Source organism: Tachysurus vachellii, chromosome 6 (assembly GCF_030014155.1).
Source record: "Tachysurus vachellii isolate PV-2020 chromosome 6, HZAU_Pvac_v1, whole genome shotgun sequence".
In the NCBI taxonomy this organism is placed as follows: domain Eukaryota; kingdom Metazoa; phylum Chordata; class Actinopteri; order Siluriformes; family Bagridae; genus Tachysurus; species Tachysurus vachellii.
Genome location: NC_083465.1, coordinates 13,344,313 through 13,368,038, shown reverse-complemented (window position 1 = coordinate 13,368,038; position 23,726 = coordinate 13,344,313). Strand labels below are relative to the sequence as shown.

The 23,726-nt window shown below is 37.8% G+C and overlaps 1 protein-coding gene across 4 annotated transcripts in view; it reads left to right on the top strand.

The window, feature by feature from the left end:
- The window catches only part of kcnma1a (potassium large conductance calcium-activated channel, subfamily M, alpha member 1a), a 128,575-nt gene that overhangs the window by 13,001 nt on the left and 91,848 nt on the right, over positions 1 to 23,726 (top strand). For all 4 annotated transcript variants that reach the window (XM_060872360.1, XM_060872362.1, XM_060872359.1 and 1 more), the window contains exon 2: positions 21,009 to 21,164. In XM_060872360.1, coding sequence (XP_060728343.1) covers positions 21,009 to 21,164 — 156 coding nt within the window. The remainder of the gene's footprint in view (positions 1 to 21,008; positions 21,165 to 23,726) is intronic.

Here is a 23,726-nt window from a genome sequence, read left to right as displayed (position 1 = left end):
AAGCACTTTATCAGAGAAAACAATTGGAAGGTTTTAGATTGGCCAAGTCGGTCACCAGACCTTTATACAACTAAGCATGTTTTTCAGATCCTGAAGAGGAGACTTAAGAAGAAACCTCCCAAAAATTCAACCAAAATAAGCCTGGAAAAGTATCACAATTAAACAGCTGGTGATGTCAGCGGGTCACTACCTTTAAGTGTTATTTACTGCCTAGTATAATCTAAAGGATCCAACATGAACCTTGTAAAGGATGAATAAGTTACTGAAAATGAATGAATGAATAAATGAATAAATGAATATAAATAAATAAATTCTATCTTGCTTATCTGCTCCTGTGTTTTGGTTCACATTTTAACCAAGATGTAATTTTAAATGAACATTAAACTCTGGATCACAGTTTCTTGCAAGTTTATTAGCATATTAAAGATAACAGCCTGTCAGGTCATTGTGCACTACAAAGCTAAATTTATCTAAGGGCAATCTGTACAAATACACTGTTAATGGCAGTTTATTGAACAATAAAGAATTGATATCTACAAGGCAATCCAGTTACATTTGTACAGATCAAAGTAACAATTTCCTTCACTACTTTAGTGGATCTCTTATTAGGGAGAAAAACATTATGGTGTTGAGAACTGTGGAGCTGCCTTCAAATTTGGCCAAAATATGCTTGGAGATTTAGCAGTCTTGTTCCCTGTTTGGGGTCGCCACAGCAGATCATCTGGTCTGCATATTTGATTTGGCACAGGTTTTACGCCAAATGATAAACAGGACACAAACTTTACCTTCAGGCACAGAAATGCTAGTTACCTACAGTAGATAGCTAGATCTGGACTGGAGCACAGGGATTGAGACAAAATCTTTATAATGCTTGTGGAATATTCTGGTATATTGTATAATGTGGTATATTGGCGTATATATTGTCGGCTTATGTATAGTTAGGATCACTAGTCATCTGCTTTATTCCACAAGCACCTGTAGCTCCAGGAGTTTGACGTTTTAACCAGTTTGATGCTGAGTATAAATGTACCTGACACTGAGAGCACTACTGTTTAGTGGTGGATAGGATGAAGACTTACTGACAGATAGAACATTCAGTCAGACCTGAACAGACTGTAAGGAGCCATGAAAGTGTATGTACTAGCTATGTACTCAAGAGCAGCGATGACAACATTTGATGTACACTACTTATGCACTAATACACTAATGACGTGCTTTAGCTGTAACCGCATACATACATGGTATTTCAAAAGTGTTTTGCTTCTTTGTTAAAAAAGTTGAAGATTTTGAATTGATTGACATTCTAAAAAAAGGTGTTTCAAGCTGCGATGGTCACGGCAATTGATGTTAAGAGTTGTGCTTGGCTTGTCGCTGCTCTGTCTCTGATGAGATGTTTGTGCTTTGAGACAGATTGCATCTGTCTTTTGTCATTCCAATTACCTCAGAGAGTGTAAATTTACATTTTGCAGAAGCAGACAACAAACACACTCATCAGCCGGTGAAATGCTGGTAAATTGGGTGTCTCTGTGGCGCAGTGTGCCTTTTTATATCAGCTATCTCATTTCCTACATGTCCATCTGCACACGGTGTTCTAGGGTCTATTAAATCTATTTTTTTCCAACAGTATAATTCATCTTCTGCTATTCATTTAAAACCTCCTCAAAAATTTGTGTAACTTTAACTACAAATGCTTCATTTATTAAGTCATAATTTTAGGTCCTTGTTGGAACTCTTAGTTGTGACACATTGCTGTCAAGTGCAATATAATATAAAGCAAGTAATACAAACCCCTAATAGCAGAGTCCCAGGTGTGTAATTATTCATCGGTTGTGTTGATTTGTAAACAAAGATATTGACTATCTTGCATAATTTATCATGTTTTGTGCTTGACTACATGTTGGATGTTTCTTCATATGCTGTTTAAATAATCAGGAAGAAGGGTGATGTAATTGGTGACATGAGTACCACTGCAGAGTTTTACTGATTCCCTGTGAATGATTAATTCAGTTTAGCTTCAGGATATATATTATTTATAAATATTTAAAACAATTTGACCTTTTTCACATTACAGAATATTTCTGCCATTTTACATTTCATTTCACTGGTGTTGCACACAGATGAGATGCAGGGATACATGGGGTTGTATACTGAGTTATATACGGAGCGGTAATAGTGGTAATAGTGGTAATAGTGGGTTAAGACAGTTGCTTGTAATGGGGATTTAGATTTTAACTTAATTTTCATGTTACTGTGTCCAGTAGATCACAACATTTTATACAAAATTCTGCATTGTAAAAAGTCTTTACACATCAGTTTCCAAGAACGTAAAGCAAAAAAGGAAACAAATGGATATAATCTTCTTCCATCATGATTAAATTGTCCCTCTGTTTTGCTTGAGCAATGTGTTGCAGACACGTGTCTAAAGCAAGTTGATATTTTCTGTGCTTAATTGGCAGCGACTGATGCGAAGAAGATCTCGCAATCAACTTTAATTTTAGCTCTCACATCTTTAAGTGTATCAAATGCTCCCATGCAGCCAATCTGATATGTATGAAGGAGCATATTAAAGCTTTTGTCACAGCTGCTAGTTGCTACGGGTTGCTAATATAACTAATGTTATTATTTGGAAAGCCGTGGAGACTGCGAGAGAATGTGGGTTAGTTTGGTGTTTAAAGAGCTTGCAGAAAAAGGAACATGTAGTTGTTAATAGGCAGAAATGAAGTCTTATTAATTATTATTTCAGTAACAAAAAGACCTTGTTGTATTTACTTTGTCATATCTGAAGTTTGCAGCATTTAGAAGTATAAACACTCACTGACCACTTTATTATTCGTTTTCTTTTAATTATCCCTTCAGTCAGTTTGGATCAGAGCAGTACATCATGCAAATACAGGTCATAAGCTTCAGTTAATGTTCACATGAAATGTCAGAATGGGGCAAAATGTGATCTCAGGATGATGGTGCCAGCCTGGCTAAGTTGTGTAGTTTAGAAACTTCTGGAAGTTTCATGCACAACACAGATGGTGCTAGAAGGTAGGGTTAGTTAGATCTGAGAGATTGTGACATTAGCATGATCTCTTTTGCAGTGCATGTTACTGTACATTCAATGGTGTTATGGTACATTTGTGGTGACTTTTGTTTAAAACTGTAAATTTACAATGTATAGGTTTCTGTGCCTTTTTCCTTTTTCTGTTCTTCCATAATGAAAATTTTATGTGGAAATAAAAACAGTGAACAGTTACATGGTTTTGACATTTCTGAGCTTTTGTATTTTGTAGTTTGTGAGTTACATGCCACAGGCTCTTTTTGTCTTTTTTGCTAAGGAAACTGCTGAATGAGGCTCATAAGGCAGTGTGAACAGGAGCCTGGGGCAGCGTTAGTGGGGACTCAGACTCCAGTGTATATGTTTGTGTAACATCAGGTGCTTGTGATGCCTAATGTCTCCTCCCCTATTTCCAGAAGAAACATAAGATCAACAATATCTTATGGAAAATAAGAAATGATGTTTAGTAGTTATTCCACAGCTTGAGTAAACAACCACTAACGAGCTGTGTATTTCAGTTTATTTTTTTTGTGCATGGTGATAAAGCAAGGCTTGGTCTATGAGCATAGCATGGCGTCTTAGTGACAGAGGGACATGCTTTTTTGATTCTTTGTGGATTCTGGGTCTTGCTAAGATCGATGCCTTTCCTCCATATCACATTATGCAGTAATGGTTTATTAATGACTCAGTCAACACTATGATTGAACTAGCTGCATGGCTTATCAGGACCACAGCTAATATGGGGAAGGGAGGTTGTGAAAGAACTGCAGTATGCAATGGGAGGGAGACCAATTATTATCATACGCATAATATCATATTATCATAAGCAGACGACAAAAAACATTTTAATTGATGTAAGTAGAAGATTCTGAAAAAAAACAAAATGATTTATTTTTCTCAAATGTGTTTTGAATTATTACGGCTGGCTTGATCTTTTGAAACACTGAATGTCATGACATTCTTTTCATTTCAGTCGACATTTAGGTTTCAGGAATAGGTACACAGACTTTCTGTGAGTTGACCTTTCCCATAAGGATATTTTCCAGCATTGACAGCTATTTGGAAGTATTGCATCTTAGCCACCTTTTAAATGTAATGACCTAAAAAGTTTGGGCTTTATTCAGCATTAGTGATGTAAATCCAAAAGATATGGCAATATTTGTGCAGGGAAATATGTTTGTGTTTCGATTTGAATTACATTACATTCACACATACAGTGTTTTAAAACTGCAAGGCATCAGTTACTAAGAAGCCACCAGTTGTCATTCCTACTACTGGTTGCTATACTAATACCGTTTATCGTGGCTAGTGCAACTAGCATTCCTAATCACTTTTCTTGCATTGTCTAGGGAGAGTATTTGTTTATAGAAAATTCACCAGTTAATATATTCCGCAGAGCTTATAAACACAAATGGTTATCTTTAAATCTAAAACAAACCAGGGATAGAAATTGTGGACTGAAGAATGAAACAGACTTTTAATAGTTTGTCTAGAGCTGTGGGGCAGTATTATCTCATTTGTGTAAATATTGTTGGCCTAAAATGGCATTTTTTCTGTATTTACAGGCCAAAATATACTTTTACACATGACTTATTATGATTACATCAGCCTGTCTGTGGTGCTTGACTTAATACTACGCTTTGCTTTAGCTGATTTACTGTATGTGAGCAGTGCTTTCACTCTAGCTGATTGGCAGCAGTGGGAGGAGTTGAGATCTCCGAGACACTGCTGGTGGCTGTATACTTCTATATGACACTTTTACATCTGGACTATTATGGACCACTTCTGTCTGTTATAATTATTTACATATCTGCTGTGTTTCCTAAGCTAATCTACTCACTATCCACTACATTGGAAAGCTAGGTGAAGGACAGAATTTTCCAGGATAAAAAATTCTAGTTTTTTTTACCCTGTGACATATAAAGTGAAAAACCAGAAAATATATTCAGAAATATATTTTCTGAATATATTCAGAATATATTGTATATTCAGAAAATATTCAGACACTGTTTTACATATTCTGTTACTTTACAGTCTTATTACAAAATGGATTCAAATGCATTCACCTTCAGTAACTACTTTATCACAGGTAGTCTCATGGTGGATCTGGAGCCTACCCCTTGAACTATAGACTGTAGATGGGACACTGGTTTATTGCAGGGTAGCACACACACACACACACACACACACACACACACACACACACACACACACACACACTATAGCTTTGTTTTTTCAAGGTCCCATACTATGTTTTAAATATTTATTTCTTTGTCTCAGCTTATTCTTTAGACCATTGAATTTTCCTATTTTTGTTTTATTATTCTATTTGTTTTTTTTTTGTTTTTTTATTTATTTTTTATTTTATGCTTTGCTTGACACAAAATAGGTCAGAACAACGCTTACTGCATAACTCGCCATTATCTACGGTTTTATGGCTACCATGATGGTCGTAACTGTATCTATTAGAGTGTATTGTTTAGACAGTTTCTATTGTGGTATAGTACTGTATATAGAATTTCATTAGTGCAACAAAATGACAGATTCTTAAAATAGTGCACTAGAAAACAGGATGCAGTTCTTATCATGCAACTAAGCAGTCAGTGGACATATTTTCCTTTACTTGAGTAATGTGAAATATGAGCTTCCAGCTTTGTGCTGTTACAGAGTGAGAGAGATTTGAAGGGTGTGAGATGGGGATAGTAGGACAAAATTTTGTCACTTGTAATCTCTGTTTTTTAACATTAAAGCATTCACCAACCTGTGATCACACTGTGGTGTCCAGTTACTCTTCTGCCTGCTGTTTTTATTGCCACACAATATAGTGTTCTTTACGGACTTAACATTGTTCTGTTTAAATTTACGGTCATGAACCATGATAACCTGAACACCACCAACAATTCATTTTGGATTGACTTGTGTTATGACGTGTGATACACCTTAATATTAAATCATGTATTGTCATTATTTGTTTTCTAGATTGTTGACTAGTCAGTGGCAATATTAATGTTTTAAATTCCCCAGGTTAATCTGCTAAATGTTTTTTTTTTTTTTTCATTTTTAATGGGTGTATATCAAACTCTAATCTAAGGTTATCAGTGACATTTTTCTAAGGTGTCCTTGTCTTTACAGGGCATTTGGCAGGGCAGTAAAGTATTCCCTTCTAAACTGTAGCATGAATCTGTGTGGTCAGGACCCTTCTGCACTTCTTCATAACTGCTTCTAAAAATACAGTGACAGTATTCTGGTATCCTGTCACCTGGAAATGTAAACCTTTTATGTAGCCTCCCATCTAGTCCAGATTGACACTGTACAGCAGGATGGACTCCTCCTTGCACTCCAATTGGTGGGGAACTTGTGCCTGTTTTCTGTTTGAAGCATTATCTTTAAGAATTTTTTTTCCCCTGTGTAATTTGTATTGAAAATCACTCATTAAGCTTGCCAGATGTCTGTTCTAAGATGAGACACAGTTCAGTGGAGGTCCTCAGGGTGAAGTTACTTCATTAAAAATGAAGGTCAGAGTAAATGGTTGCGTGGTGTTCTTTGTAAGACGGACTGATTAATTAAATAGGTCAGTTTGTCTGTGAAGACGATTTGAACTTGCATTTGAATTTCATGTGAGTACTGATTATGTATGATAAAATGTAATTACACCAGGGGGGTATTATTGTTATTACTTGTTTACTCCTGTTATGTATATCTCACATATACTTGTGTCAAATCCCTTAGAAGAACAGAATTGGCTTTCCTGCATCCACGTACAGAATGTAGCCCGTGCTCTCTCCTGTTACATTTGCTATAGCTTTGATAATATGCCTTATTTGTTTGTTGTTAAACAGGTGTTAATTACGTAAGTGTTCAGCATCATTAACATTAACAGCATTTCATAATCATGAATTTTTGAGCTGTAAACAAGCTCTTAATGTTTGCTTCTTCCTGACTCTTTCATTCAGTCCATCCTCCTTTACTCTTTCTCCTCTACACACTTTTCATGCGCACACCTACAGTCTACCAACCAAGTCTCTGTTGCTAAGCGACAGACGATGTACGTCGGACTGCTCTTATGAAGGTGGAGTTGGTCCAGCGTGCTTTTATGAGAGCTGATTCTTATACTCTGTGTGTTTCAATGAAGTCTTTGCATCCTCATAAGCTGTCTGTTTTTCTTATGAGAATGAACTTGACATGAAGAAGGCATTTGTTTTTAAGGACCATAACAATGGTTCTGATGTGAGTCTGGATGAGATTCTGGTGTAGATTCTGTTGATATTCTAGGTGGTTTGCTCTGTAGCAGGCAGTATAACCTGCAATGCCATTGTGTCGGTCTTTGAAAGCCTTCCAAGTTTTTATATAGATCAGTGAGTGTAATGGAGCATTTACTAAGTATTGATTAATGCTCTATTAACTAAGGTTGGAAAATGTGTTCTGTGGATCACCACACTCTCGTAGCCTTATAGGCTTCTTAAACCGGATCTGCAAGTCATGGGATTAGCAGTGAAGATTGGCTCACAGTAATGAAAAAAGGCAGTGCTTAACCCTCTTAAGATGACGGCCGCAGGCTCAAATTTAACAAATGAAGCTTGAGAAGCTTGACACTACTCATTGCCATTTGTCTTGGCTTTTCTTTCTTTCACCTTGATGAGGTGAAGGGTTGGGTTTCATAGAGAGCTGACAATAATCTGGAGTAAAATATTTAAATATAGCTTCCATGATTGAGGGATACATAACATTTTATTTCCATTGATAAGCCTGGAAAATATATATATGCGTATTTATTTGTGTATCTTTCCTAAAATTAACAGTGAGCATATTTTTTTGTCTTTTAGAAGGGGTACTCACGTTGTGTGCTGCTTTGTTTGCTGGTGACCAGCCAGTGGTAGCAGCATGAACTGCTAGTGTGTGTGGGTGTGAGAAGAAACTCTGTGTGATTCACTCTTAAAAATGTTCTCATAGAAAAACGGTTATCACTTCATTCTATAATTCACTTCAACATGACCTTTTTTTTGTAGTATTTTTATAGCCTGAGCAGTGTATTTCAGTGAAACAGGGCAGGACAGGTTTGATTGAACATGGTTAAAGCCTATAAATTGTGAACTAAGGGGTGTTTCACCAGCTGTCTTGTAGCCCAGTAAGGTAGGATAAGGCTAGAAGATGGATATAAAGATCTGTCATTATATTGCATTATACATGACAAATATCTCCAATAGCTTTGGGTTGGTCTTTATTTTGATCTTTTTATAACATTTGAATAATTTGTTCACTTCTTGACCTATAGCCTCACCTCCCTGTATCAGGTGGCTGATGCAGTTTATCCACAATTAATTTGTAATTAAATAAGTAGCTAGTAAGGAAAGATAACTGACCCAAATTGTTTTTTTTTTTGACAATTATGAGATTATGAAATTAGCTACTGAAATAGTGTGTTTTTGATGGTTTGGAATATCTATGAAGAAAAGCCAAGCCAGTATTTTCTTTTTTTTTTTTTTTAATAATAATCAGCTTTAAAATAATCTGGATGTCCAGTTTCCAAAATGCTCAGACCTGGGACTTATTTTACTTTCTACTGCAAAGTTATAAATACACAAAAGAGAAAATTAGTTATTAGAAAATATTGTGGTCAGGGAATTGTATAATAATGAATGGGAGGCAGCAACCTTTTACACACACGACTAACTCTATTATGAACAATACCCGAGTTTAGTGCTAATGTACTGTATCTCTTTACTTTATCACACCTTCAGCAACTTGTTGGAGGAAGCTGTAAATACACAGAAGGACACATTAATAGTCAGGCTAATGGACACCATTAGAGTACAGAGCATGAGAACATACAAGAGGTGGACAGTAGATTTGTGTTTGTGGCTGCAAACGAAGCCGGCAGTTGGCAGAGCAAATGCTTCAGTGAGCTGCATCTGTGTACTGTTACAGTAAGTGAAGAGAGTGAAAGTGAACTGATGGGACTCAGGGAGGGCTGCTGAAAAACCTTTGCCTCCAAACAGGCCTGCAGTGGGGTTTCCAGTCTGCAGAACAAGAACACTCAGCTGCCATCAGAGCAATGACCTTTCACATACGCTGCTCCAGTGTCTCCACTTATAGCACATAGCCACGCACGTGCATAGGGGGCAAATGAATAGAGGCTTAGGTATGCTGTAAATCTGTCTTTCCGAACAGCTGTGTTCTCCTTGTCTGCTGAATAAAGTATATCCACAAGTAATCCAGGACTACACACTCTTTATTTATAGTCAGATATTATTACTATTCTACCTACTGATTCAGAAAAAAAATACTCTGGAAGCTATCAGTAATTTAGATTTAGTTTTATGTTATTGGAATCGCATTTTGAAGGTTGGGATTAAAGCACAGCCTGGTTGTTTCCTGCAGTGATTTTATAGCATTAGATGTAAGGACAGCTCAGTGATGCAAGAGGGTCTTTTACTGTGAGCTTTTAATATGAATGGTTATAAAAATACATACTATAATTACCATCAACAGTGTTTGTATGGTCAGTAAAACACACTTGTAAAATGTTTTTTTTTTCCCTGAAGCAAAAAAGTCATGCATACCAAGCAGGATTAAACATATGGCTATTTTAGAGTAGCATTCTGTCTGATTCTGGGCATGTTTTCTGATTTGTTCTTTGTTCATGACAGTATATAAACCTCCACCTTGATTTTTAGTGAGTGCATCCATTAGAGGGGAAAGCATGGTGTCTGTAGAAAGGTGGCAGTAATGAAAGCAGCTCCAGTTGAACACAGTGTTATACTGTACCAGCTAGCTGTAGTCTTGCCAGTGCACCAGTTTCATTCAGCCTTTATGCCCAGCTGGCTGATTTATGATGTAGCTGGCAGTAAAAGAGGGATAAGATGCTTTGAGGTGATCGCATAATGGATGGCTTGTGGAAAAGGTGTCAAGTGCTATGATATTTTATTTTTAAAAAAGTATTTCCGTAGGAGTGTCAGTGTCGTATTTCTCGGAGGAAGTGCTTGTCGATTGTAAACACATGCCATCATAATAGCAGTTTTGAAGGTTGGCATGCCATCAGAAATTGAGTCCTTTTTCTAAAGGTTCTGTTTGTTTAGATGTGGTCAGTGTAGGCGCTTTTGACCTGAAGCAACATAAACTGAAGCAACAGTAGACTTGGACACAAAGCAGTACCATCTACAAAAGCAACATTAGCCTGAAATAATTCACATCTATCTTCTTATAAAATATTAAAAGGCTGACATGAACCTAACGATAATATAAATGATCACAAAGTCAAAGACAGAATTATTTATATGAGTTTTCACAACATCTACGTCCGGTCGAGTGGCTTTTTATATTTCACATAAAGTCCTTCAATAAATGAAATATGTAATGGACAAATTATAGTCAGGAGCCAAATGCCAGCACAGCACCATGTATGATCTGTCACCTTTCTTATGCATGAACAAAAACAGTCCATCAATAGCAAGGTCACCTTTAAAGATATAATTGTTCAAAGACCTTTAGTATAATATCATTGAGTGGGGCTTGCTTTTAGTTGTGGCTGTCCTTAAAAATTGATTGAAAGGTCATTTTAAAGGTCTTTTTATGGTCATTGATTGGCATAGGTCACCGTCAGTAAACGCTTCAGCTTTTTCCTCTCATGTCTTTAAGGACAGGGCCAGGTTAAACCCTCTTTGATGCTTCTCGCTTCTCATCATTTTCACTATTTCAGGCAGCAGATGACTGCAACACAGGTGTTTGGCTCATCTTAAAGGAATAGTAAAGCAGTCTAAACTCTGTCTGTCCCATCTGTTACAACTGTGTGGGATTAGCACACTCCAGAATATCCGTGTTTTCATGTACAGGAAAGGAACGAGCAGAAAACCTGTTAACTCAATGGTCACTGTATAAAGGAAGTCAAAGCAGCTGTTTATTCCTGTCATTTTGTAGTATCTATGTGTAATATGGTAGAAATTGACACACTTTCCTTTTTGTTTATGCTGTCTACACCTACAAAAAAAATGACCACTGGAAAAATCTCTGAAAACATAATATACAGTAATATAGCTGTATTGCAGCGTTCTGTATAAACGTTTAACGTTAACCTCTACAACCGTCCTTAGGCGTATTCTGTAAATATGATACGAGTGGACAATTTTCGCTTCCATTGTAGGGAAGCATGTTGGTATTATTGTCTGTGCTGATTGCACATATGCTAAAGATGCCATATGTGGTCTGTTTCATTAAGATGGCACATCATTGTGGTCTTAAATGTGTGGTTAGTGGAAAAGCTGATGTTTCAACATTCATTCATTCATTCATTTTCTACCGCTTATCCGAACTACCTCGGGTCACGGGGAGCCTGTGTCTATCTCAGGCATCATCGGGCATCAAGGCAGGATACACCCTGGACGGAGTGCCAACCCATCGCAGGGCACACACACACACACACTCATTCACTCACACAATCACACACTAGGGACAATTTTCCAGAGATGCCAATCAACCTACCATGCATGTCTTTGGACCGGGGGAGGAAACCGGAGTACCCGGAGGAAACCCCCGAGGCACGGGGAGAACATGCAAACTCCACACACACAAGGTGGAGGTGGGAATCGAACCCCGACCCTGGAGGTGTGAGGCAGACGTGCTAACCACTAAGCCACCGTGCCCCCCATGTTTCAACATAATTTTTCATTTAAAGTAAAAGTGTGATCTTCCTGTGTACTAGAGAAATACAAAAAAAAAAACATTACAGTGGTCCTTTTCTCAGAATGTGTGAGAGGTGGTACATGTAATTAAAGCCCCTTGGGTGCCCTTCTATGTTTGTGGGCTGCTCATGGCAGAGCTATGGCAGTGCAGATGGAAGCGTCATGGTGAGGAGATTTGGACATCTCTGATACATGAGAGAGGTAATCAGCCCCTGACACAAATCTAGCCCATCAAAAGATGAGAATCAATCCATGTGTACACACACACCCTGTTTTTGGGGGAATGCCCTTAAGAGGATAGTAGTTCATTGGTGCACGAAGAAAAATGGAATCATCCTCCAGGTTGGTGAATGGCTTTGGGAATAAGAGATCTGAGGTGAGCACAATGGAGGAAAATAATATCATAGAGCTGACAACTATAGATTGCAGACTGTGAAAAGGAATCTCCTTTTTTTTTCAAAATCATTTGTGTTTTCAGAGCGTATGCAAATGGGTTCACCCTGATTCCTTTTATGCATTGTGAAGATAGCGGTTGTGCATGTTAAATGAGATCGATTACCATTTTTGGTTTTATATCTCTTGGGTAAAGCCTATTTGCAGTCTCTGCACTAACAAATAATAAACCACAATTAATTGTGACAATTTTTGAGTGAGAAATTAGGTTTCCTTATGTCAAGTAGAGAAGATTATCAAGAAGATTATCCATATGATAATCTTCACAAGTTTCATATAAGAGATTTATTGTGGTTTTTCTCTTTGATGATCATACACAATCACTGTATTTCAGGGCTTTCATTAGCTCTCAAGCCAGCCAGAATTTGTTGTGGCATGGATTCCAGAGAATGTTGAAAACATTTCTTTGAGAGTCTGCTCCATGTTGATATGACGGCAGCACACAACTTCTGCACAGTTTTTAGTTGCACTTTTATGCCGTGAATCATCCCAAAGTTGTTCTCAAGATTCATATCCAGTGAAGCACTGAAGATAACTGAACTCATTTATGGCCATGACACAATTGTGGTCATGAAGGGATGCACATGGTCAGCAAAAATACTCAGATGTTGTGTGGTATGATGATTGATTGATATTTATAGACTAAAGTATGCCAAGAAAACATTTCCTACACCATCATACCACCTTTACCAGCCTGGACAGTTTGGGCTCATGGATTCATGCTATCAGTGCCAAATTCTGACCCTGCCATCTGTGTAGCTCAGCAGAAATTGAGATTTATCAGAGCAGGCTATGTTTTTCAATTCTTCAACTGTCCAGCTTTGGTGTCTGTGCCCACTGCAGCCTCAGCTTCCTGTTCTTGACTGACAGACGTGGAACCTGATGTGGTCTTCTGCTGTTGAAGCCCAACTGCCTCATTACTGTAGCCTTCAACAAGGTGTTTCTATCCACAGAGCTACCGCAAACTGCATGTTTTTTCTTTATTACACCATTCTGCGCAAACTCTTGATTGTTTGTGAAATCCCAGGAGATCAGCAGTTATAGACATACTTTGGTCAGGGTCCTGATAGATCCAGTGTCTCTCCTTTGGGTACAAGGCAGGAGTGGTTAACATAAATGGAATGACTGCACTGCACTGCATAGACTGCACACACGTTCATCATCCTACCGACATGTTTTTCTGACTGAATCCATGGAGCTGTGAAGTGACATCACTACCTACTTTGCCCACGTGTCACCTCTTGTGATCATTTTTTTCATTTTTAATCATGCTTATAAGCTTGCAGCATCTAACAGGTTACCAGACCTTTACATGCATCTATCTTTTGCTTGTTTTTTAATCCTTTCTCTCTTTTATTTGGATTTTTCCTATCTTTTTCTATCTTTTTTTTTACTGTTTGAATTAAACGTGGGAAAAGAGGGCCACGGCACTTTAGTCATAATTAGTACAGCATGGTGTGAAATAGCACACTAGAATTTATTAAAGACTCCGGTCCTGCACATCATCAGAAGGCATTAGGATTATTAAAGCACTGCAGGCAGATGTCTATACCCTGACCTTGTCTAGCTACACCACTCTGAGTGAGGGTGTTTTGTCTGAGAGCACTAAGCCTGAAAATCTCCTCTTAATGGATGCAGTGTTATGAATTAGGTAGAGACATCTGTGGCTTCACACTAATGTACAGGCATTGTATCGCCATTCTCTAATGTGGGCTGTGTTTGTGTTTTGGGATGCTAAGGAATGACACTGTGAAGCAGATCTGCCTGTTGTTCAGTGTGTATTCCCATTAACAAAGGCTGCAGATGCACAAGAACAAGTAGGTTCATGAACCAGAGGAAAAAAAATTGTAAATTGGTTTAAACTTAATGCATGCCATGCTAGATGGATTAATTAACATACACGTGTATGTATACATTAACAAAGTGCAGCACAAAGCTGTTACATAGGCCCAACGCTCTTGCTAACACAATCTACATTACATTGGAAAGGAATTTAAGATTCCTGAGCCAAACTCAGAAGTTTATACCTGAATATGCAGGAAGAGAACAACTCAGCATAAAGTCACAATGCTCAGCAAAGACTTGATGACTTTTGGTTGAGGTCACAAACACATTAGGGCTTCTGTATCCCTGGAGGGCTCGCTAATGGAGTTACAATTTGTCCTCCCTTGTGAGTGTAAATTTACTGCATTTTAAATCACTGTGTTTTGAAGAACATGTTTTGTGATTTCTCTTCATGTTTTTTGTATTTCTGTTTTTCTCAGCAACTCGACTCAGTGCACACAAATACATATCTGACTACAGGAATAACACCTTTTTCATTCCGATTCAATAACATTATTTTGACATAGTTTTATCTTACAGCTTCTAATATAATGAACATGAGGTTCCCCTGAGAAAGATTTACAACACAATATAGTGCACATATGAATGTAATTGTTTGTAGGCTACATGTGAAACGTGGAAATCATGCCATGTAGCTCAGCCCAGAACAGAAAGTCCTTTTCTCATTAGTTTTAGCCTCTAGAGCCAGGTTGTAGATTTGATGCCGACTGAAGGTTTTCCCCACATCCTCTTCTCCTTTGGCGTCTTTCAAAATGCAGCACATTGTTGTTAGTCGGTAGCAGGGTTGTTACAGGGTGTTGTTTAAGAAGAGGCAAGATGAAAACTGCTAGTAACGATTTATAGCATGCTGACTATAATGACTGTGTGGTATATATGGTGTTTGGGATTAGATAATGAATAAGAGGCAGCATTAACAGGCATGACAACCTGCATGCAGTTCTCTATACCTGTGTTTACACAATGGCCTTGGCTTGTCTTTAGATCCTAAACCTAAGGCGGTGAGCGGGTTATGTTGGACACATTCTGAATTCTGGGCTGTATAAGCAGTAAAAATAGCAGTACTTTTAAATAGAGTGGGATTATTAATAAATCTGTATTAATTGTTAAAAAAGCCAGGATTTTGTAGATCTTGTTAGATATCTTTTTTTTTTTTGCTCCCTGAGGGAAGTTAAAAATAGGCCTTAGCATGGACTGCAGTTACCCCCAGCGTTGCAAATGGAAGTGGCCGGAACAGCTGTGATGAAGCCGTGTCGTATTCAAGCAGTTTGGCTTACGTGACCTGTTCTCTGCCTTTCCTTATTAGTGGATCTCCAGCCTATATTCCTCACAGCACAGTATTTGTAAATATTATAAGTCTGTCTTTCATATTCATGTATTTCCTTTCTTTGTAAGCACTGAATTGTCCTTGTGAACAGAGTAGAGGTCAGAGTCAGAATTTGGATGGAATCCTGGATACCCCATGTCCGGTCCTTGGCAGTTAATCTGAAGAGGATGCGACTGACTCATGCCTGGACAGGGGAGAACACTAAGCACTCTTTCACTAAGTGCTTTTTTCTTTACAAGCCGAGTAGCTCTTGTGATGCTCAGTGATGCTGCATGGGTGGTGGCTCGGAAAATGTGGCAGGCTTAACATGCCTTGGAGGAATACTGTGCCTCCTGGTAGTTTTTGTCACGCAATGCATTGCAAGAATAGGAAATGGATATAAAACTGTTTAAAAATGTTTTGAAAATATTTAAGCTTTTTCCTTCACCTGTGAATAAATAAAAACAAATAAAGGCTAATTGGCCAGAAATGTATTAGCTAGATAAACAATGAAAGCGGCCAAAAAACAAGGTCGTTCTTGCTTCTCTCCATGCATTAATGAAGGTACACAGGAGAGAGAGTGAGAGGTGTGTGTGTTTGTGTGTGTGTGTGTGTGTGTGAGAGAGAGAGAGAGAGAGAGAGAGAGAAAGTCTGTTTGGATAGTGAAAAAGGCCAGAGTGAGGTTAAAGGCTTTGACATCACAGGCATAAAAATAGCAGATGGAGTACCCCATGGCATGCTGCTCCTGAGCCCTTTACTGCAAGCTGCTCAGACTAAGTAGAAATTGTTTCTTGTTTGTATTGTTCTGAATCGGTCCAGCCATCAATGTGAGAGGACATAAATAATTCATGGATTTAGCCACGCAGCAGACCATCCACATTCATCTATACACTGCCAACGCTTTCTGTTGTTGTAACATTGCCTGTCAGGAGTCGTGATTGTAGCAGTTATCATGCAGCAGCCCTCTAATCATTCGCAAACATGATAAATGTCTATTGACTGAGCAGCACAATGACTTGTGTGAAGAAGATTAAATTAGCTGCTCAGAAAAAACCCAAATGCCACACTGGGAGTTGTTCTGGTGTTTTTGGCATTGCGTGTTTTCTCAAAATGAACCTAAATATACATTTGATGTTTTGTGAAGATATTTAGTTTTTCGTTTTAATCCATCTGCCTCAAAAGTCTCAATACTTTTGGGGATGACTTTACTTATGAACTTTGTCAGTCTAAACATGGAAGAAAATGACAAAACCCAGAAGTCTACAATCATAACACATCATCACCATCTACCTGGGATACTGTGAACACTCGTTATTGATGGAAGCAGAACAGAAGCAGGAGAGGATTTTTATGGCTCAAGCATTTATGTTTTGTCCTATTTTAATCTGCAGCAAGTTCACATTTAAACTGTTTTATTCACACTTGACTACAGATCGATGTTAGTAATAATTATACAACCTGATAGAGATTTTATAAGTTTACTAGACATTAACTAGAAGTTCAAGCAAACTGTATTGTGACGCTATTAGGAAGCTAATGAATATTAATGAAATGGTCTGCTTTTTGAATATTAACGACCAGTGAACAGTCGTAAAGTCAGAAAAAGGGGTGGGTAATTTTCAGTTTAAAAAATCATACAAGTTGTGTCACACTCAAGACACAAGGACTTAGACTCTTAAAAGTTTATTAGTGCATATAAATTGTGTCCTATTTCATAGAACGCATCTGACGTTACATAATTATGCTTCAAATTGTATTTTTTTTTAAATAGGTCCAAAGTTTCTCAGAATCTAAAGTTCTATATTAAGTTCATTAACCTCAAAGACATTTGACATACTCTCCTTACAAAGGGTGCCAATAGTTCTGGAGCTGATGGTTGTGTTTTTTTATTCTGGTGCAGCTTTTTAAATGAGAAAATAGGAAGACAAAATAGGAGATGATTGATAAAATAAACAGGTTAGAGTAACAGCCCCGCTGTAAGCAGGCATACACATGGGGTATGGGTGTGTGTGTAATTGGTTATGTATTTTTACAAAAGGATATGTTTATAATTATTTTTAGATAACATCCAGCCCTACTTAGTACTCGTATTACATGATGAAATGTCGGGGATCACTGGGGAGGGACATCTCCTCTAAATCAATACTGTTCTGTCTGTGTTCATGTTCACATTCACACTGGGATAATGTTGACAAGATCACAAGTGTTTTGGTCTCTGTTTTAATATTTGCCAGTATACTTTAATTTGAGGATCTGTTTAATGTACGTAGTAAAAAAAACACTACCCAAGGAGCATTGAGCAGACCTTTTACTACTAGGTTCATCAACACTGTTTTGACGTAAGTAATTAGCAGAACACCAGCTGCCTTCTTGGCACATCATTACAGAATATAATCCAGTTTCAGCAGAAAATCCCCATGCACCAGATCAAGTGTCAGCACATTTGCTGGGTCAGTGTTTGTGTTTGGATATGTGCAGAGGCTAGTTAGTATTGCTTAAATGCAGCATCTGGAGCAGCCACATAGTCTGTAATTATTTCTTTCTGTGTCAAGAAACACCTGACCTGCTGTTATGTACATATTTATTTCAGCAAGACTTGTTTATTTCTTTGTCTTTGCTGAAAGTGACAGATGGGACAAATGACAAATGAGTTATAATCATTTATAAGATTTGCAACAAGATTCTGTTCGATGAAGTCTGTAGCTGAAAATCAGCACAGCCCATTGTCCCTTTACTTATGATCTGTGAAGTACGGAGTACAGGGAAGGAGCGTCTCTGTAACCTGACTCACATGCACTTCAGAAATGCAACACTGCTGCCACATGCAGCAGGCAAGCAACGTGCGTACCACACTAAAGTCCGAGCGTTAATAAAATGCCAGAGATTGCAGACAGTTGCTGCTTCCCAATTCGCATTCTAAATAGTATCCAAGATTAGAATTAGCCCTCCCTGAATCATAGTATGCTTAAATAAGTATCTTACAGGTTCCTGGATGGTTTACTGTTTCCAGAAGATTTTCACATGTGGGTCTATGGATATGTTCTCAGTTATTATTGACCATAACTCCTTGTGAGAAGGAGGAGGAGTTTTGCAAACGTGGCAAAAATGTGAAAAAATTAATCAAGGGATTGGAAGATTCGATCAGATGGTATACATTATATAATAAATAAAGAACAAAGTAAAGCTGAAATGCACTGTGTAGTATTCGTATGCTCCAGTACTTACATTATTTTTTGCTACACATTCAAAGTATGTAGTTTTTCTTTACAAAAACAATGAAAACAATTGGAGCTACTGTACGCGTCTCTATAACTGAAATGCTGTAGTTCTCCATCAGCATTTGGTTAAGGAATGTCACGAACGCGGGATAAAAATGGACCCAAATGCAGGACAGCTTAACAAAAAACAGGATTTATTAACAAAAAAAACACTAAACAGGACAGAGACAAACCAGACGAAGACAACAGAGGATTCAACTAAATAGTCTCAACTAAATAGTACAAATAATTATTCAGACATAAGGGACAGGTGTGCAGAGGCGGGGAGGAAACGACAAGGGCGGGGCAGACACGTGAACAAGGAACATAAACAAAAAGGCACATGGCCAAAGTCCGGGCACAGTCCTGACAAGGAATTCTTCTAAATGCCTGAACACAAGTTTAAGTTTAAGCATTTGTCACACTTTACATATTTACAGAGAAACAAACAGTATGACATTTGATGACATATCTCTGGAATGAAACATATAGTTTCATGCACACTTACATGTACACTGTTGCTATTCTGTGCAGATGCTAGTGGGTGGTCATGTATGAAGATAAGAGGAGTGTTACAGGCCAGTCACCAGCTGATGGTTTTTGTTAGGTTTTGCTCTTTCACCTGGGGTTCAGGAACTGTGACAGTCACACTGATGTTTTTAATAAATGTATTATATTCTCAACACTTCTGTAATACTGTAACACTTCTGCCAAAACTGCATACTCGTGAACTAATTAGTTCACTACACCATTGGTGACTGTACAGTTTAGGCATACTAAGTATGCATTGTGTAGTTTGGCAAAGTATGGACAAAATAGGCATGAAATTTATCTAAATGTGGTCTCTTACAGCTGTGAGCTTAGTATGTTCAGCACAACCCACATTCTTCCACATGTAGCTTGCAATAGCATTTTTGAGAGAACAAATTGAACAAAAAAATTCTTTAGTGCTGTTCAACAAGCCAGTCTTTCAGAAATGTGCAAACTAAAAGCTAATGTTGCTAATGTAATAAGGTTTTATTACGTCACTGAGGTGTGTTCATGACTTGTTTAAATCGCACTCTCACTAATTCCTAAAGGAAATTTAAGTCCGCCCCTGCATGTACTTGTACCATTTTTCTCACAAACTTAATTGCTTCTATTTTCCATTTGCATTCACATTTGGATGTAGGACAACTATGAAGTTGTCTGTTATCCATAGCTGTGTATGGCACACACATTGCTCTATGTCAGGTAAAGACTATACTGAACAGAAGATATTGTAGGTCTTAAAAAAGCATATGTGATGGCTGTGCTTCTATCCACCTACCTGACTGGGAGTTATTGTGTACCTGCTGATGTAAGCCCAATATGCCGGGATGACTTCCTGAGCCTGTGAATCATAGCAGTGCTCTATATGGCCTACACTCTGCTAGGTGTGCTGTATGTGTTAGGCAGTGTGTGATCACACACACACACACACACACACACACACCGGCCATGTGTTCAATAAACTTTAGTGTGAGTCATGGCCATGAAGTTATAAGGGTTTTTTTAAAGCACCATATTGCATCCTTCTGTTTTATAGGATTAATACACACACACACACACACACACACACACAATATTATGTTAGTGCGATAATTTTTCAGACATTCTACAACATAAAATATAACTTTAACTTTATAAAAATTACAGTGTGCTGTTCTGTTGTTGAAAACCAATATATTGTTGGAATCAGCAAGTTATTGTGGTATAAGAGGAATAAAACACCATAGGAATAATCAACTTTTTTTCTGACATCAATCCACATAGTTTCAGAGATGAAGCTTTCAGGTGTTTTCCTTTGTTTGTGATGTATCCTTTTTCTGAGCATAAGTACTGACATCATGTGCAAAGTTTTTACCCTCATGGTTTGGTGAGAAATGAATATAAAGGAGTGAACACATAAAGTGTACAGTCACATTTTTTATTTTAGTTATTTATTCCAGGAATGAGAGCGCATGGCTCAATGTTTTGTTTTTAAAACTTGTATTTAGGCTTCTTTCTGTATAGGTGTTGACCAAATAACTTTTATGTTGCATGTGTACATCCTTTATATTGGAAGATAAATCAGTCTTTTTCTTGTTCATTAAAAAATGAAACAAACCCTGAGTTTAAGGGATGGAAGCTTGTACACAGCACCAACCCAGTGTCACGAACTGCCGTGAGACTGGGTTGACATCACACAGCACAATATGGTGAAAAGAAGCAACAGAAACAATGCTGCTGCCCCTTAGCACTGTAGAAGCACTGTTGAGAGGGTTAGATTCTCGCCATCTAACCCTCTCAAAGTTAAACTACTATTTACTGCACTAAGCCATGTATAAAGAAGAACAGCAGAAGTGTAAAATATAAAATATCTTGTATTCATTGTATGACTTTTGTTGTGTTTGCATGTGTGTTTCTGGCAGGAGGCCCAGAAAGTGAATAACGGGCAGGCAGATGGGCCACTGAAGAGCCAGGATGAGAAGGACGAGGCTCCAGCTAGTGAGGTGGGCTGGATGACCTCTGTGAAAGACTGGGCCGGTGTCATGATCTCAGCACAGACTCTTACAGGCAGAGTACTGGTGAGTGTAGAAGAACACACACATACACAAGCACGTACACACACACACAATCGAACACAGGCAAATCCAGCCTCAGCCAATCAAACTTACCACTTTCTTTGAAAAACCTAATGTACACTGATTACATTTTTGTCCTCATGATGGTTGTACTGATAGAAATGAATCTTAGGTGGTTTGAGCTGTAACATTTCACTGTCTGAATGATAGTTTGGGAATTTAGACCGAATGAGAAGACATACTGGGTGGTCTTTAATATCTCAGCTAGTACAGCTAGCACCACTAGCATCACTAAACAAGTCAATTAACTATGAATTTCTGATATTATTTACCACATAATGAAGATTGTTTAGTTTGACTTGACTGCGAAAATGAGAGCTCCTCCATTTTTAAGACCTTGCGAATGAAATCTGGAATGCCCTGTGCTTAGATCGACTCATCTGTGCCTACCAAGTCATCTGTGATATCTGATGTACCAAAAGGAATATGAGGCTGGTTTGTGGCATGTTTTTTTTATTGCATGTACATTGTGAACACAGCCAAAGCAAGTGGCTGAGGATTCACACTAGGTCTGGGCTAATATTTCTGTCTTTAATGTTAGTCAGCTGCTCACACTAGTGTAGCCAAGATAGTTATATTAAACAAATACGGTAACTCGGATAAGTGCTGTGGATGTTTTTGTGTGGGAAAGAGATTTATTTTCAGAGATTAGTGCTAGCCATCATGTATAAACGAGCTTCTTCCTTTTGCTTGTTCTAGCAAACTATAGCTTGATTAAGGAAACTATAGGTGTGATTCAGATTGTCAGATTATAGTACCGATATACAGAAATGTACAAATATTAACTGTCAAATAGTAACAACACTTGACGAGTGTGTCCAAATCTTTTACTACCTGAGTGTTTTACAGGGTGTATATCAGTAGTCCATCAGGAATTGCCATGATGAGGTTTTATTATTTTTTTACAATGTAAAATTTTTACAATGTAAAAGTTATTGTGTTATTATTGAGTCCTTGTGGTTATTAACCTATTCGGCTTGTGACTTGAATTGGGTTTTTATTCCAGACCCCAGTATCTGAAAAAGGCTTAGGTCAATTTGGCTTTTTCAGTGGAAAGTGCAAGTATAAAAAAGTCTCTGGAATCTATAAATAGCCAAAATATTATTTTGCATATATTAATTAGTTCTTAATAATTAGTAATTAATTTTCGAATAAATCTGTACTGGGAAGGGTTTATTTGAGAAAAAAACGGGTCTCTGCATGTAAAAGGTTTGAGAGCCGTGCTTTATATTTTGCTGGTGATTTTCCTCTTTGATTAAATAATTACCCTGTTTAGTCTGTGATTATTCTGATACTTATATATTCATGCATATGATTCAGTGGATGAGCTGTGACACAAATGTCTGACAGGGTTCAGCAACTAGAAATGTAGAAATTTCAGCATGATTTCAACACAATCCATCTGTACTGTCTGCCTGTCAGTTATTTTGCGCATGCACTGGCAGCCCCTTTATAAAGGTAGGGTAATAATGAACAGAAAGCATATCCCTAGTGCGATGGAGCAGGAAATTTTGTGAGAAATCTTATGAAACCATGTGGCAAAAAAGACTTACATTCAAACAAAGCTTTTGGTTTGACCATGACTCATAATACCTTATACTAAAAGTCTAAGAAAATGGATTGTGCATTATAATGAACCCTAAGATTTGAAGGGTTTGAAAACAGATCAGATCCACAAACAATCTGTGGAACAAAAGGCTGCACCCACACCAGCACTCTCTGGATCATGATGTTACATGATGATGCAGAGGATACATGTATACGTGGATGTTTATAAAATGAGCAAAATTAGGGAGTGGTTTAGATGGATGTGCAGTCTGTAGAGAGCTAATGAATTGCAGGGGAGCAATTTTTAGTTAGCTTTAAAAACTGTCTGTTGTCTCTGGCCAGATGTTAAAAATAACAAATTAACACTGTTAGGAAATGTAGATAAGCATAACATACTGTAGGTCAGACATTATGTTATCCATACTGCACATATATACTGTTTAAGATGTTTCGAATGAATTGGTGAGTGATTGGTCATTCTCCTGATGCAGCTGCATATATGCTGTAAGCTGTTTTATTAACCTGATGCCATGTCTGCCATTATGTAAACTGAACAAGTTGGCCATATATACTGTAGCATGTAGGCATGCATGTGTTTGTTTGTATTCTGAAGGATATGGAAATGGTAACGATATGGATGTCCCTGCGTCCTCTTTCAATACCTTCAAGCTGACCTTTTGTTTAAGAGAGGGCTATTTTATTTAAGGGCTGGACCATCTCTTAGCTGTAATGTAATTGAGGGAGTGGGAGTATTGTGCTAAAGATGTGGCAGCACTGCGAGCATTATCCTCCTGGCTGCAGATCCAGCTGGAGCACTTTATCACAGCCATAAATCATCTCCCAATCTTCTACCACTCTGTCCCTCCTGCTATTGCACATTGACCACTAAAGAAACAGAACACTGGTGATGTATTTGTGATATACAGTGATGTGGGGACACTTTCATTCTTTTTGACC